The sequence below is a fragment of the Diospyros lotus genome, chromosome 6 (genome assembly GCF_014633365.1).
Source record: "Diospyros lotus cultivar Yz01 chromosome 6, ASM1463336v1, whole genome shotgun sequence".
NCBI classification, from domain to species: domain Eukaryota; kingdom Viridiplantae; phylum Streptophyta; class Magnoliopsida; order Ericales; family Ebenaceae; genus Diospyros; species Diospyros lotus.
In genome coordinates this window covers 8752747-8769027 of record NC_068343.1, presented here as the reverse complement: position 1 = coordinate 8769027, position 16281 = coordinate 8752747, and the positions used below count along the sequence as shown (strand labels likewise).

Here is a 16281-nt window from a genome sequence, read left to right as displayed (position 1 = left end):
CAAGAGAAACAAAATATCAATATCATCTTACTCTTTTATCTGTTCTCAGAGATAGAAGGACAATGGCTATTTCTACTCAGATTAAGCAATCATTTAATTTCATATGTTCTCAAAGGCTGAGCCTCGGTGGCAATGATAAGGTTGCTCCTTTATGACCAAAAAGTTATGAGTTTGAGCACTGGAAACAACCTCTTCATAAAAACAGTAACAGGAATGTTTTGTACAAAAATGACCCTCCCCTCCCCCAAAAAGCAGGAAGCCCTAGGCACTGGGGATGCCCTTTATGTATCATTCAAAGTGGGACGAGAGAGATAATTTGCAAGAAACTAAAATAATCTACATCAAGATGATTTAGACAAGGATAAGAAAAGAAAATGAAAAGACAAGAAGCTGTTGATATAAACCAGGACCAAAGGAAGTTTTTGACAGTACCTCAGCTTCAAGGGATCGATCAAGCAATGGTTTCCTGACATATGTAAAGCTCTCCCAGGGCATAGAATATGCAGTTAGTTGGCCACCAGAACTATCTCGAACAATGCGAATGGAATCCAAAAGATCTTCATCCACCACACATATTACGGGAATTGACTCCAGTCCAAAGCTTATATCATCACACAAGATGAAAGTTTTCTGTATGGGATTATGTTTAAAATGGCGGGAATCAACAACATAGTGGCACTCATCCATCTCCCATTCATTCTCTGCAGGATCTCCCTCTGCAGATTGTGGTCCCAGTAAATCCTCTGAGAGTGGCATCAATGAGGATACTATATTTGGGCCTGAAATTGGTTTACACCCTTTAGGACAAACAAACCCCTCCTTATGCCAAGTCACAAGAATATTATACTCACTACAAAGTTTGGCTGCCTTCAAGTACAAACATTCTGGCAATAGCCCATATTTCTCCTCCAAAGAGGTTTGGAGGCTGACCTTGCAACATGAAGATCGAGCAATAGTTATAATATCAAGATTACTAGGATGTGGTTTTGTTATCTGGATCTCAGAAAATAATATCTTTGCAACAGCTGAGCATTGAGACTCTACCAATCTACCTAGATTTCCTGCTTCAGTTACATGAGAGTGCACCTTCATGTCCCCACTGCCAACAGCATTTAAAGCCTGGAAGCGTTTTTTCATACTTGCAGCACCCCTATTCCGAATGCGATATGATACTGATCCTAGACCTTTCCTAAATTTAGGACGACTTAGTCTCCCTGATTTTAACCTATAAGCATAAAAACGAACACCTCTCTTAGGGGGACGAGGGGTTACAGAATTTGGCCCCATATGAGCAGCTTGATGATGACGACCTAGGTCAGGCAGCAAATCAAACTTCAACCTGCAAAACCTGCAAATGAACTTTCTAAGACCACCTTGACTATTAGAGGTCTTATTATCAACAGAAACTGAATTTCCCAGCTCAAGTCTCTGAGGAGAATCTTCACCACAAATCAGGTTATGCTGTTCAGCATGTTCTGACATCCTGAGCTTATCAGGATGAACTGAGAACACATGCAACCATAACTGCTCAGGGTTCCCAAAATGACCACCACAAGGAATACACTGTAAAAGCATGCATTGTTCCACAAATTGCACATGGTGTCTCTCCTGCACATGTGCTTCCAGGACCTTCTTGTTAGTAAAGGAGTCCAGGCAGATAGCACAAACATAACCTCTAAATAGCCATTGTGCTTCCTTTTTATGATTGTCCATCCAGTGTGCGCCAAGTGCTTTGTCATCAAAAAAATTATCAGAGCATATTTTGCATTTGACGGTATTTTGTATGTCATGCTCACCATCAGTAGCCACTGGAACAGGAACTGGTTCTTCGAAAGGAACCAATTCTTTGCCATGTGAAGAAGACTGTTTGTCTTGGCCAGCATCAAAGCCCCAAAGCCTCCTGAGTCTCTCTATTTCACTGCAAACCAACTTGATCAGTAACTCCCCTATTCTAACATCTTTAGAAGCTTCAGAAATGGCCCACTGTAGTTGGATTTCCTTAGGAATAGGATTTCTTAGGGATAGGATACTTTTGAAGAGCCTGTAGAACACCTCACATGCTTGATGTAAATGCAGTTTTTGCTCCCGTGAGCAACAATCCTTCAAAAGATCTATAAAAACTTCCTTTGAAATTACCCTGCTTTTCCCATTCCTTGCACGCTTCAGCCACCCTGGTAGGTGTTTTTCACAGTATAAGGAATGACTTTTTGGAATTTCTAGACAAGGATTACTGTAATCCTGAGGACTTGAGCCTATGCAGTGTAACACCTCATTGCCATCATATTCCAACCTGGACTGTCCAGATATCTCCATTAAGTTCCTTTCACTGAAAGCTTCTTTACTCATGACTGAGATGGGATTCACTTGGAGAGGTGTTTCAACTTCTCCCACTAATACAATCGCTTTGCAATTTGTGGTATCAGATATGTTCATAACCTCCTCATGCTTTCTCTTAATCCTATCATTAGGTGAATTCGAGGTCACATTCTTATTGTCATGGGGTCTGTGTTTCTTGCAGAAAGAGGATCCATATAGAGACCGATGCTTGCACCTGGTACCAAGAGTAGTGGTACCTTCACACAATGGCACATCTACAGGTGGACTAGCCTCTGCTTTTGCAGTATTGCCAACAAAACGGGAGGCCAAATGCACACAGCAGTAAACATCACCATCATTTGCCCACCTTACACACTGTCTTCCCTTTGCTTCAATAAAAGCTAAGCACTGGCGATTCTTATTACAAGGATCCAAGGATTTCCTAGCCGCCCCTCCACCAATCGGTGTCACATTCACATCTTTACTCTGAATGACCTCAGAACCTTCAGCTTCAACAACAATCTCACCCCATTTATCAGTCAAACTACTGGGAGGTCCTTTATATGCGGTGCCCTCCAAATGAAGTTCCTCTCTAGCAGGATTGGTTTCAAGTTGACCAGTATGCCCAATACCTTGACCATCAAAAAATCCCGCATCAATCTCCACAGTTACGGCCTGAGCTGAACCCTGGGCATCAACCTGGAAGAGGTGTGACTCAGCACGACGAACTTCAAGCTTGGGTCTCTTCCTGCTAACCTGAAGTCCTGTTGGCAAAGGGCTGTGACTAGTCTGTTTCCCTATGTCTCCAACACTAGGTAAAGGATGTGATATTGAAAACCATTTCATAACTTCATGTTTCCAGTTCTTATATTCATAAACCAGCTCTGGCCGTACTACTTCATCTGGAAGTAAGCTGACCTCATCCCACAGAATAGAATCAACCAATTCCTGAATCAAGAAGTAAAATGCATTAGCAAATACTGTGGGGAACAAGTAAAATTCTAAAGTGATTAAGGGTTAAGTACTGTTACTGGTACACGGACTTAGTTGTAGAATTTCATCCAATTTCTAACACAGAAAAAAAATGCCCCACTAATAAAGTCAATGTTACTGTAAGTCCAGTAAATCAGACAGTGTTCTTAGACAAACTTCCATAAGTTTAAATCACACAAGCACCAGAAGAGTAAAGTCGAAAGAAGACAGAAATAGGTGCTTCCAAGGTATAATAACATCAAAGAAGTGGAATGATGATGCTTCCACATAACCAATCATTCCATTCCAACCTCAATGTTGGATAAGTTTTCAAAACGCCCATCTTGTGTGGTATCATAATTCACATAGAGTGAACTGTAAAACCCTACTCAGAGGTTATCATTGGATCATGAATCTCAATTCCAACAATGTCAAATAGGAAGAAATAAGCAAATCCAATACTGTGCAGGTATGACTTCTATGTCACTAGAACAGATTTCACAACATAATACTCTTGCTCAACAGGGTAACATAATTACAGACCAAAATTATGACCAACAAGTTAAACAAGTAACACCTTCAAAAGGTTAGGCACTTTTTTTTTTTTCACAAAGTAGACTGAGTTTTGGTGTAATTCCATCAGAATTTATCTGGAAATATGACTCCATGAAAATTTGCTTGGGCACATATCTTCATGCTTGCTTAAAACTTTTCCGAAGCAAGATTAGGTTAAGGCAGTTTAGGTTTCTCATCTTTTGTCAAGTCAATTAATGTCACGAATGTGGGTGACAATAGGATTACACTCTCAATCCAGATGGTATTGAAGAGATGTAAACAGCGTTAACAGAGAAATGGGAGAGATTGAGAGAGAAAGTTAGGAAGAAGAGAAGGAAGATCAAGAAGAAGAGAAGATAGATAGAAATCAGAATTGAGAATTCATATTCCATGCCTCTCCAAGAGAGTCCTGGGGGCTGGTATAGCTGGGTGGCCACGTCCACAGGCGATCCTCACCCCCCCAACAGTTGTAACCAAAAGTTTTGTCCTATTCTAGCTCCACGTGGGGAATCTTAGCTAACAAACTGATTCTAGGAATTACAATAATAACTAGAAATGAAAGCAGTAAAGCAAAATAGAAAATTACAATGCAAAAGAAATTAAAATTCTAGCTATTAAGGGACGATCGTGATAATTACCCCCTCCTTAACCAATTTCTTGTCCTCAAGAAATGCTAAAAAGACTGGCCGTTCTGGGAAATTGTTTTAGGAGATCCAGGAGATACTCCCAAGTGCTGCAATCCGAAGAGCTGCCACGCCACTTGACTGACACTTGAATCAATGGAGCCCCCTACTTGTACACCACCCTCCTCTCGAGTATAGTCTCTGGTTCCACCACATCGGTGGCTTCTTTAGGGAATGTAGGTAGGGCTTTGCTTACTAGTTGAGTTCCCACGGATTCCTTGAGGAGGGACACATGAAATACTAGATGAATCTGGGTCTCCTCCAGTAGCTTTAGACAATATGCCACCTATCCTACTTTAGCTTCTATGGCAAAAGGACCAAAGTACTTAGGGCTGAGTTTAGTCACCTTTCCCTTAGTGATTGACTTGAGATGTGGATACCGCAGCCTCAAATACACATTATCTCCCATTGCAAACTCTCTCTCACTTCTCTTTCGATCAGCTATTTGCTTCATCCTATTCCTGGCCGATGCCAACTCTTGCTTAAGCTGTTGAGTTACTTGTTTTCGTTGCTGTAGGTATTCTTCCACTATTGCTACATTGGATTCTCTTTCAACAGCTAGCAAGGTTGGTGGTTGGTATCCAAATAGGGCCTCGAATGGTGACACTTTGATAGAGGAATGGTGGTTGGTATTATACCACCATTGGGCTAGGGACAACCATCGGTGCCACTCCTTGGGCCGTAAGAGGCAAACACACCTCAGATAGGTTTCCAAACTTTGGTTTACTCTCTCCATTTTCCCGTCTGATTGAGGATGGTAGGCAATAGACATGCTTAGCTTGGTTCCCAAGGCCTTCATGAGTTCCTGCCACATCAAACTTGTAAAAATCCTATCCCGGTCTAAGATAATGTACTTAGGGGTCCCATGCAACTTAACCACTCGGTCCAGGAAGACCCTGGCTACCTCTTGAGCGGTAAAAGGGTGAGTTAGCCCTTGAAATGAACAAATTTGGTCAGCCGATCTACTACTACCAGTATATTGTCCCTTCCCTCCGATTTTGGAAACCCTTCCACAAAATCCATTGACACGCTGGTCCAAGCTTGGTTGGGGATGGGTAATGGCTATAACAGTTCGGGATAGGCTACGTTTTCAGACTTGCACCTCTTGCAAGTGTCATAGGGCAACACATATCTTCCAATTTTGGCTTTCATCCCTGGCCATTGAAACAACCTTTTAACCCACAAGTGTTTTGCACCCCGGAGTGCCCCTCCTAACGAAGATTCATGCAAGGATTGCATGATCTTCTTCTTAAGCCCGGTATCATCCCCAATCACCAATCTCTCGTGACGTCTCAACAATCCCCCACTCAAGGTATATCCTCCTTCCTCCTAGGTCCCCACTGTCAATTTTTCTAACAACCCCTTCAGTTTTTTATCCTCCTCATAGCTATCAATCACCTCATTGTACCATTTCGACACCACCTAGGATATGGCTGCCACACTTCCTTCCTCATGGCACCTTGATAATGCGTCAGCAGCTGTATTTTCCTTCCCCTTTCTATATTATGTGGTATAATCCAACCCCATCAATTTGGACAAACCTTTTTTTTGCAGTTGGGTTTGAAGTTTTTGTTGTAATAGGAACTTTAGACTTTCATGATCGATTTTGATTATGAATTTTCCCCCTTCCAAGTAATGCTTCCACTTGTCCACCGCCATCAAAACAGCTATAAACTCTTTTTCATAGATACTGAGCCCCAAATGCTTAGGGCTCAAGGCCCGACTTAAGAAAGCCAAGGGCCTTCCCTCTTGGGCTAACACTGCCCCAATACTCGTTCCACTTGCATTTGTCTCTAAAATGAAGGGTTTGCTAAAATCTAGTAGCCCTAAGACCGGCACATTACTCATAGCTTCTTTCAACTTAGCAAAAGCTTCCTCCGTAGTTTGTCCCCACTCAAACCCCCCCTTCCTAATAAGTCTATCAAAGGCTTGTTGATGGCCCTGTAACCCTTCACAAACCGCCTGTAGTACCTAGTTAATCCCAAAAATCCCCTCAAAGCCCTTACTGAATTTGGCATTGGCCAAGCTACCATAGCCTCTACCTTCCTCGGGTCAGTGCTGACCCCTTCTTTAGATATGATATGGCCCAAATACTCCATTTGCCCTTGACCAAAAGTACACTTAGACTTCTTAATAAAGAGCTTATTAGATTTGAGGATATCAAATGTGGTTTTTAGGTGAGTTAGGTGTTAGTCAAAGGTGGAGCTATAGATAAGTATATCATCAAAGAATACAAGTATGAACTTGCGAAGGTAAGGCTCGAAGATACGGTTCATGAGATATTGGAAGGTGGTCAGGGCATTGGTGAGTCCAAAGAGCATCACTAAGAATTCAAAATGCCCATGGTGGGTTCTAAAGGCTGTTTTAGGGATGTCCTCAGGTTTCATTCGAATTAGGTGATACCACAAACGTAGGTTCAGCTTAAAAAAGAATTGGACATTGCATAATTCATCCAAATGTCCTCAACAAAGGGTATAGGAAACTTATCTTTGATGGTTAAGACATTTAGTTGGCGGTAATCCACACAAAAATGCCATGTTCCATCTTTTTTTTTACTAATAAAACTGGGGAAGCAAAAGGACTTTGGCTAGGATGGATTATGGATTGTTGAAGCATATCCCTAACCATTCTTTCAATTTCATTCTTTTGGACAAGGGGGTATCGGTAAGACCGGATGTTAACTGGTTCTACGTTAGGTTTTAGGTTGATGGCGTGGTCATGAACTTTGGTAGGGGGAAGGGATGTAGGTTCCAAGAATAGATCCTCATACTCTACCAGCAATGTACTAAGAAGGTCTAAGTAAAATACCTGGTCAGCCATATCTTGAGATGTGCTAATTGTCAGGAACATCTCTCCTTACGCCTTCTATCCTTCTTTGGCCTCCTCGACGACCACAATCGAGAACAAGTGTGCCAACTGGTTCTACTTCCCTTTTAACATCCTCTCCATCCTTCTTCTATTGATCATTTTGCAACTACCTGTTTCCTTCCCTCCCCTCCGATCAAAGTCATCCTTTTCCCTTCCTTTTCGAAGGAAACCTCTATTCTGTTAAAATCAAAGTTTATGGGGCTCACCCACTTCATCCAATCTACGCCTAGGATAACATCACAGCCTCCGAGTTATAGGAGTCTTAGGTCTACCTCAAGCATCTCTCCTTGCATTTCCCAGCCAAAACCATTACAAGCCGATTTGCTCAACACCCTATCCCCATTTACCACTATCACACTCAAGGGTGGGGTTCCCGTGAGTTGACATTCAAGTCTCTTGGCTGTGTTTTTATCAAGAAAGCTGTGGGTACTCCCACTGTCAACTAGAATCATCAGGTTACACCCATTAGCTCGGCCCTCCACCTTCATAATCTTATTATTAGCTACCCCCTTCAGAGCGTGAATTGAAATGTCCCCATTGTCCTCCCTATCATCCTCCTCAAGATTCAATTCCCCTGTCTCTCCTTGATCCTCCTCATCACCCTCTAATAGGAGGATTTGCCTTTTACATTGGTGTCCCTGATAGTATTTATCGCCAAAACGAAAACAGAGGTTCGCCAATCTCCTTTGTTCTCTCAGTTGTTCCCCGTATGGTACTGAACTTGATCCCCCTACCTATTTTCCCTTCATCACTTCCCGGTTGTAGTTCTTTCCCCCCACATTAGAGGTGCCCAGAACTATTCCTCGTTGCTTTTGCCTCAGTTTCTTCATCATCGCCTCTACCAATGTTTCCTGTAATCGGGCACTCTTCGAGGCCTATTCCATTATTCTTAGCCTTATCATTTTCACCATTGGCCGCAATTCTTCACTAAGGCCACTCATGAAGTTTGACACGAAATAAGCTTCCGAGAGATGGGGGTTGTGGCGAATCATGAATGACCTTAACTCTTCAAACTTTTGCAAATAGGATTGTACACTTCCTACTTGCTTGAGTTTGTTGAATTCCTCTATGACATCCATCATGCTCCTTTCTCCAAATCTCTCACATAACTTTTCAGAGAACTCCTCCCATGTATACTCCCTCCTCACATTAAGCCACCTTTGGAACCACGCATCCACTGTTTCATTGAAATAAGCAGTAGCTAGGGATATCCTCTGTACCCTCGGTATTTTGTACCACTTGAACAACCTCTCAAATTTCCTTAACCACCAACAGGGATTAACTCCCTCAAATGTCGGAATCTCCATCCGAGGCATAGGGTACCCCAGATGATGATGATTGGGTGGTTCTACCCTATCCCTACCCAACATCTTCTCCAACTCCTCCTCCGAGTTAACCTCAATTTCAGAGGTCCCAATTCCCCGGTTCATTCTATTTCCTTGCAGAATTGACTCATTTCTCTCCCTAGGAGAAAATCAGGGGATAACCTTATTGAGTTCTGATGAGTAAACATTACCATGAACTGCTGCATTTGAGCTCCCAATTCATCTCGCACCCTCGCGATCGAAACATCCAACCTTCGTTCTAGTCCCTCCATGGAACTCTCCAACTTACAATCCATTGCTATGATAGCCTCATGATTCTGGGTAGCTCCTAACTCCAATTGATCGGCTCAGTTCTGGAAATCCGCCATAGTCAAGCTGACTTGCTAGAGCTGCGTCTCCAGGCTCTTCATGCAAGTACCATTTGCCATCGTTCTCAATACAATAGAGTTTTGGCCGAGAACCGGTGGCTCTGATACCAATTAATGTTACGAATGTGGGTGACAATAGGATTACACTCTCAATCCAGATGGTATTGAAGAGATGTAATCAGTGTTAACAGAGAAATAGGAGAGATTGAGAGAGAAAGTTAGGAAGAAGAGAAGGAAGATCAAGAAGAAGAGAAGATAGATAGAAATTAGAATTGAGAACTCATATTCCATGCCTCTCCAAGAGAGTCCTGGGGGCTGATATAGCTGGGTGGCCGCGTCCATAGGCAATCCTCACCCTCCCAACAGTTGTAACCAAAAGTTTTGTCCTATTCTAGCCCCCCTCCACGTGGGGAATCTTAGCTAACAAACTGATTCTAGGAATTACAATAATAACCAGAAATGAAAGCAGTAAAGCAAAACAGAAAATTACAATGTAAAAGAAATTAAAATTCCTGCTATTAAGGGACAATATCGTGACAAATAATAACTCACAAGTTCTTGCTTTCCTGTTCCTTTTTTATATATGTTTCACTTGGAATAAAGCAACTTCATCCATACAGAGAACAGTTAGATACCCAGGCTAAAAATAAGGTATTAGTTGGCTCGATACAATAGTTGAGTTAAGAAAGATACAAGAATGAAAAGATCTAGTAACATATAGAAGGAAGTTAATTACTTACATGGGAAAATTCTAAATTTGATTTGAACCACATGATTAATAATCTTCTCCCTCAAATAAATCACTGTGTACAATGTTCTATTATATGTGATATATGCAAGCGGAATTTTTGTATGGCCAAGGCTTTAAAGCAACCCATAAAATTAGTAGTAACTTCTACAGGAATGGCAATAGTTGCTCTAAAGTGGCACCAGAGATGGAGATTTCTTAATAAAGAGGTGGTAATATTGAGGCTCAGCAACAAAAATTGCTTAATAAAGAGGTGGGTGTGCGGAGGCTAAGGCTCTGCTTGGGAAAAACCTAGTAATGGAATGGGATGGAATGAAAAAGAGTAAAATGAAATTTAAAATATTTTCCATTTGTTTGGGAGGGCAAGAGAAGGAAAGTAAACTTAAAGAAATGTAAAATACTTTCTCCTCTCATTTGGGAAAGTAATGGAAATAGATGGAACAGAAAAATATTAAACAAACGGCAATTAATACCCTCTTAATGGAAAGATTGAGTTTTGTTAAGTGGAGGGAAAATTTCAACTTCTATAAAATTATTAAGGTTACTGTTGTCAAACACAAAATTGAATTTTTCCTTCCATTCTCCCCCAATCAAGGGATACAAAAAGTAGGGCTTTGGAGGAGAATGGATAGAAAGTGTTTCATCAATTTCAATTCCATTCCATTATTATTGTCTCTCCCAAATAAGAACCCTATTCCACCCATTTTATTCCATCCATTTTCATTCCATCCACCTCTTGCAAACATGCTACAAGGTAAAGGCGATAATAACACATGAAGGAACCATGTGAAGGATAAGGCTTGCATTAAGAAAAGAAGAAAAGAAAAACTTGCATTCAATAAAATGAAACTTCTTTATTTCTCTTTTCTGAAATGTGCATTCAAAGTGCAGTCTCATGTATACTTGAAGTTACCCAACAAAAGAGAGCTGCACCTGCTCTTGGAAGAAGCATTCATCAAAAAGATGGAGCATAAATGCCAAAAGTTAAATCTGCATATAACTATCAAATCAAAGGAGATTTTAGAGAACAAATAAATAGACCATATGCTCTACCCTCCAATTTAATAGAATTTAAAATAATAAAAAAAAAAAAGCCAGATAGCTGAGAATGTACCTCCTTCAGCATTTCAACAGATTCAGCACTGTTTGCATTCTGACATCTCTGTGCCCAAGAGTGAAAAGAGTGCTGTAGCCAATCAGAATTTAAACAAGACTCCATTATCATCTGCAAAATAAAACGTAGTGTTAGCTCCAGATTAACCAAATGATACAAAACATCTAATGTAATGCAGAGCTGAAGTTCGTGGTCAATATAATCCAGAAATGGAATGTCAGGGTTGACAGAATCCAAGACATTCAGTGTATAAATTGCAATACCACAACATATTGGACCTGTTTGGTATTGCTGTGCTTTTAAAGTGCAGCTTCTTTTTCTTAAAAATTTTGGAAAAGCAATATTTGGTTAAGCATAACTTTGCTTTTAAAGCACCAGCTACTTCTTCTAAACCGCTTAAAAGCAAAAGCAAGGGATCACAGCTTTAAAGTAAAATAAATGAAACTTATAGCAAGACCCACAATCTCTAAAGGGCCATTTATTTTTAGGGTTAATTACCAAACTTTAACTAGTGTATCAATTCAACCACGATCTTTAGAATGTATCAATTTTACATTTAAACTTTCAATTTTGTATCAATTCTACAACACCATTAAAACTCAATTTATGCATTAATTATTAAGTTTTCTTCCCATTTTTCAAATTTAATCATGCACATAATGACAAACTCTAATTCTGTGCATGGACAAGTTTGGGAAGTATGAAAAAAATCAATAATTAACACAAGAAAAGAGTATTAATTACTTAAAAAATTGAAAGTTCAAATGTAAAATTGATAAACTTTAAAGTTTGTTGTAGAATTGATATACTAGTCAAAGTTTGGTAATTTTTAGTAATTAACCTTTATTTTTATTACCATTCCCTTTCCTCACAATCATGATAACTTCCAAAACAGCTCGATATTTTTAATTTCAATTAATTCTAAATTTATTTATATATGTATGCATATAAAAAATAATTTATTTGTAAAACTTTTTATTTAAAATAATGTTCAATTTTTATTTATAAGTATAGCTTCATTTATATATTTATCATATACATGGAGAAGAATGTTATAAATAATTTAGTCTTTATATTTCTTTTTTCAATATAAAATGTTTTATATTGAAAAATAAATTTTACATAAAATGTTTTACACAAAAAATTAGTTTTATCTTATTTTTCAATGTTTAGCTTGCATTCTATATTTAAAAATAAAATAAAATCAACCTTGAAATGCATACCAATACTACTTTTGCATTTGCATTATTGCATATAAAATCTATATATATATATATATATATGTGGAAACAATATATTCTACGTAGTTAACAGTTTTGAAATAACGTTTTTGGTTAAAAATATTTTAAGTATACAATTATTTCAAACAAACAATATTTTCATTTTATTTATATAAGATATATTATGAAAAAATGGTTTATATAGAAATATTTGTTTAAAATGTTCATTTAATAATTATTGTACTAGTGTCTTTTTTAGTCATTTTACATATCTACAGCACAGCAGTGAAAATGTTAACTAGACACTCACTACTTGCTTTTAACACTAATACGCATAACACCACACTCAATTATCAAAAACTATTTTCATCATGTCATGTACTAATGAAGTAGTGGGGAAGATACTGTAATTAGAATGTAATAGAGGGGAAAAATAGTATATTAGCAAAGTATGCTGTAAGGGGGTTGTACTAAGTTTGTTGCTGCATTGGCAGCTTGTACATTCCCAGCACATATAAGCGGTTACCCGCACATGGGGGGAGGTTAGGATCAGCTATAAATACAGCTGATCCCATCCCACGGAGGATACAAAAATACACTGAAATTCTGATTTCTCTCTCCCTCCCTCGTTTCTATCTTCTTCTCTCCCTAAATTCTCTCTCGTTTCTCCCTATTTATCTCTCAATCCTTCTACTGATCAAGAATTTCCAGTCATATCCTCAGGGAGTTGACACATCAACGTTCCTTTCAAAGCATACCAGAGCAATACCAAATAGGCCCATGGTATCCAAACACGCGCATGGTAGGACTCAACATTTTATCATAAATCAGTCTTTCTAGTCCCAGATAGTGGATAGACTTGATATGCTGTTGGTCATCTTTCTAGTGCCACCATTTAACTAACTTAATCATTGGAAACTCCTAGTCACGGCCCTTATAAGCTATCGCATTGTTCAAACAAGTTAAATAATCAATTTTTGAGACTACAAGTTCAAGAACCAAAAACATTCAGCTATAATTGCCATTGTGTGCCAGAATGAATTTCAAGTACCAATATCTAGTCGAAAAACCCAACAACCATAGTCCAGGTTAACAGAACAGCAAGCTACAAACTTTTTCTGGGAGAAAGAAAAGCAAGACCAACACAAATTTATTGGGTTTCTTCTTTTATTCCCACTCATGATAAACCTATTCTTGTCAAATTAAATACTCTAATAAATAGGACAGATGAAAATATTTTTTGGAAGAGAATCGTAGTCCCTTCAAGAGACCTAGGCACCACACTAAGGTTCTCCACGTCTAGGGGCCCAAAATTCAGAAACAGCCTCTCAGCACACAACAATAAAGCTGGTACATATAGACACTCTAAGAACCAAAATGCAAGGATAAAGTGCTCAAACCCTACACCAGCCTTCCTTTTATTAGAAAGGATCCATGATTAGGTTTCAAAAACACAGATGCCAAAAGATGTGATGTTAGTGTAATGAGTAATGACTCAATAATGCATTTATGTAGTTGAACACATTTGCATGCACATGATGAAATGATGTTTTCATTGTTATACCACTCATTTAATAATGCTTTTACCAGAAATTCCAGGAAGCATAATGGAAAGATAGACTTATGATTATCAAGATCACTAAATTCATAATGACAGAACAAAACCAAAAATCCTTAATTTGTCACCATGGCTCTCTTCATCATATCCAACCCACAGAAAGTAATACATCAATGTAAGTTCTTAAAGCACACATAATATATACACAAGACCTAAGCAAATTGAAACAAGCAGTCCACCATGAGAAATAAAAGCTGTCAACACATTTGCCAGTTCAAGTTTTAAAAGGAATTTTTACTGAAATTGATCGGAGCAGAGAGAGGAACAGGTTATGCATTCCTTTATGGTAAATTTGATCAAAGTTGAGAATGGAACAGGCTAGGTTCAAATATGAAACATGCCACCAATCAAGTCTATTCTAGCAGAGGAGATAAACCATCCCAAAGAGTTGAATGCAAAATTTTAACAACAGAGTGGGGGAGAAAGGAAGAATTGTTGTCTCTTATCATAAAGAATAAAACTAAGAAAAGTGGAGGAAGCCAGAAGAAGAATTAAGGAAGCTACCTTTATGGTTGTCAACAGCGAGCTATTGCAAATAAATACAGCAAGAAAAGGAAAGGAAGAATACAATAAGCTCTGAAATCCTATAAATTGAGAAACAATGGAACTTGAAAATCTAGTATAGTACTGCTCTTGGGAAAATGGAATCACCAACCAGCTTCATCCCAAAGATAAAAAAAAATCCAACCGCATTTCCTCTGATGCACTTCTTACTAATACATACATGCGTATATACATGTATTATTTGTGTCAAAGAAGACATGAAAAAAAATGTTTTTCAATCTTATATCGCTTTGACGGGTAGATCAAATTATATACAAAACTTCCTTACTAAACTAGGAAGTTTCTAAGAAACTAAATAAGAGAGTTTCCAAATCTGGTTTTGGAAACTTATACAACTTTAGGATACAACAACTAATGGAAAGACACAGTTATTAAAAAGAAACAAATAAAAAACTATACCAATCAGCCAATCAATGTTGATCTGATCTTGTCCGAGAATAAGGACAAGATTAGTCTTTTCAATCGTTGACACTCTCCCTCAAGATTGAGAATGGATGTCATCCATTCCAAGCTTGTTGATCATCCTTTGACACGCGGCTGCAAGTAGCCCTTTAGTTAAAATATCTACCAGCTGATCATTAGAAAAAATGTATGGAGTACAAATCAGGCCACTATCCAACTTCTCCTTGATAAAATGCCTATCCGCTTCAACATTCTTAGTTCGATCATGTTGGACTGGATTGTGAGCAATATTTACTACTGATTTGTTGTCACAATAGTCTCATAGGGGCTGTCCACTTGATTTTCAGATCATCAAGCAATATTTTCAACCAAAGTAACTCACACACTCCTAGAGCCATAGATCTGAATTCGGCTTTTGCACTTGACCAAGCTACTACACTTTGTTTTTTGCTCCTCCACATCACAAGGTTACCCCCTAAAAAAGTGCAATAGCCTGATGTAGATCTCTTGTCCACTATGGACCCTGCATAATCTGCATCTGTGTAAGTCTCAAGTGACATGCATTCTCCTTTCTTAAATATGATTCCCTTCCCAGATGTCCCTTTCAAGTAATGCAATATCCTATATATTGTCTATAGGTGAGTTTCTTTAGGATTATGCATGAATTGGCTAACCAATCCTACTGCACATGCAATGTCTAGCCAAGTATGGGCTAGGTAAATCAATTCTTCCACTAGTCTTTGATAAGATCCCTTATCAACCACATTATCTTCAAGAACCTCTCCCAACTTGTGATTAGGTTCAATTGGAGTATCTATTGCCTTACAACCTAGCAATCCAGTTTCTGTTAGGAGATCCACAATATAATTCTGCTGAGAAATAAAGATGCCCTCCTTGTAGTGTGCTACTTCTATGCCCAAGAAGTATTTCAATCTCCCCAATTCATTTATTTCAAACTCATTAATCAAGCACTCTCTGAATTTATTCCTGCCTTATCATTTTTGGTTATCACAATATCATCTACATATACTATTAACACTATCATTTCCCCTGTGGTCGAGTGGTGAATGAAGAGGGTATGGGCCCCTTGACTTTGTCTATACCCTAGGGTAAGCATCACCTTTGTAAACCGGCCAAACCAAGCCCTTGGGGATTGTTTTAGGCTATATAAAGCCTTTTTCAGTTTGCACACTACATCCTTCTGAGTGGTTAGGACATATCCTAATGATAATTCCATGTAAACTTCCTTTTCTAAATCCCCATGCAAAAATGCATTTTTTACATCATATTGTTGCAATGGCCATTCTAGATTAGCAACCAAAGACAAAAGAACACTGACTATATTTAACTTTGCAACTAGTGCAAAGGAATTTAGGTTATAACAGTCTAGGCAACCATCTTCAAAAGGTTGTTGCCTAGCTAGCATATATAAGCCTAGCATCCCCCTCCTGGCCAGCTGATGTGGGATATGTCAAGGTCACTCACCAGCTGCTAAGCAGTAGGTCCCCCCCCCCCCCCCCCCCCTCTC

At 38.9% G+C, this 16281-nt stretch overlaps 1 protein-coding gene across 7 annotated transcripts in view; it reads right to left on the bottom strand.

Annotated features, from left to right (window-relative positions):
* LOC127803442 (histone-lysine N-methyltransferase SUVR5) overlaps window positions 1-16281 on the bottom strand; it is a 32346-nt gene that overhangs the window by 4073 nt on the left and 11992 nt on the right. For all 7 annotated transcript variants that reach the window (XM_052339662.1, XM_052339665.1, XM_052339661.1 and 4 more), the window contains 2 exons: window positions 10950-11060; window positions 433-3264 (listed from right to left, as the gene is read on the bottom strand). In XM_052339662.1, coding sequence (XP_052195622.1) covers window positions 433-3264; window positions 10950-11060 — 2943 coding nt within the window. The remainder of the gene's footprint in view (window positions 1-432; window positions 3265-10949; window positions 11061-16281) is intronic.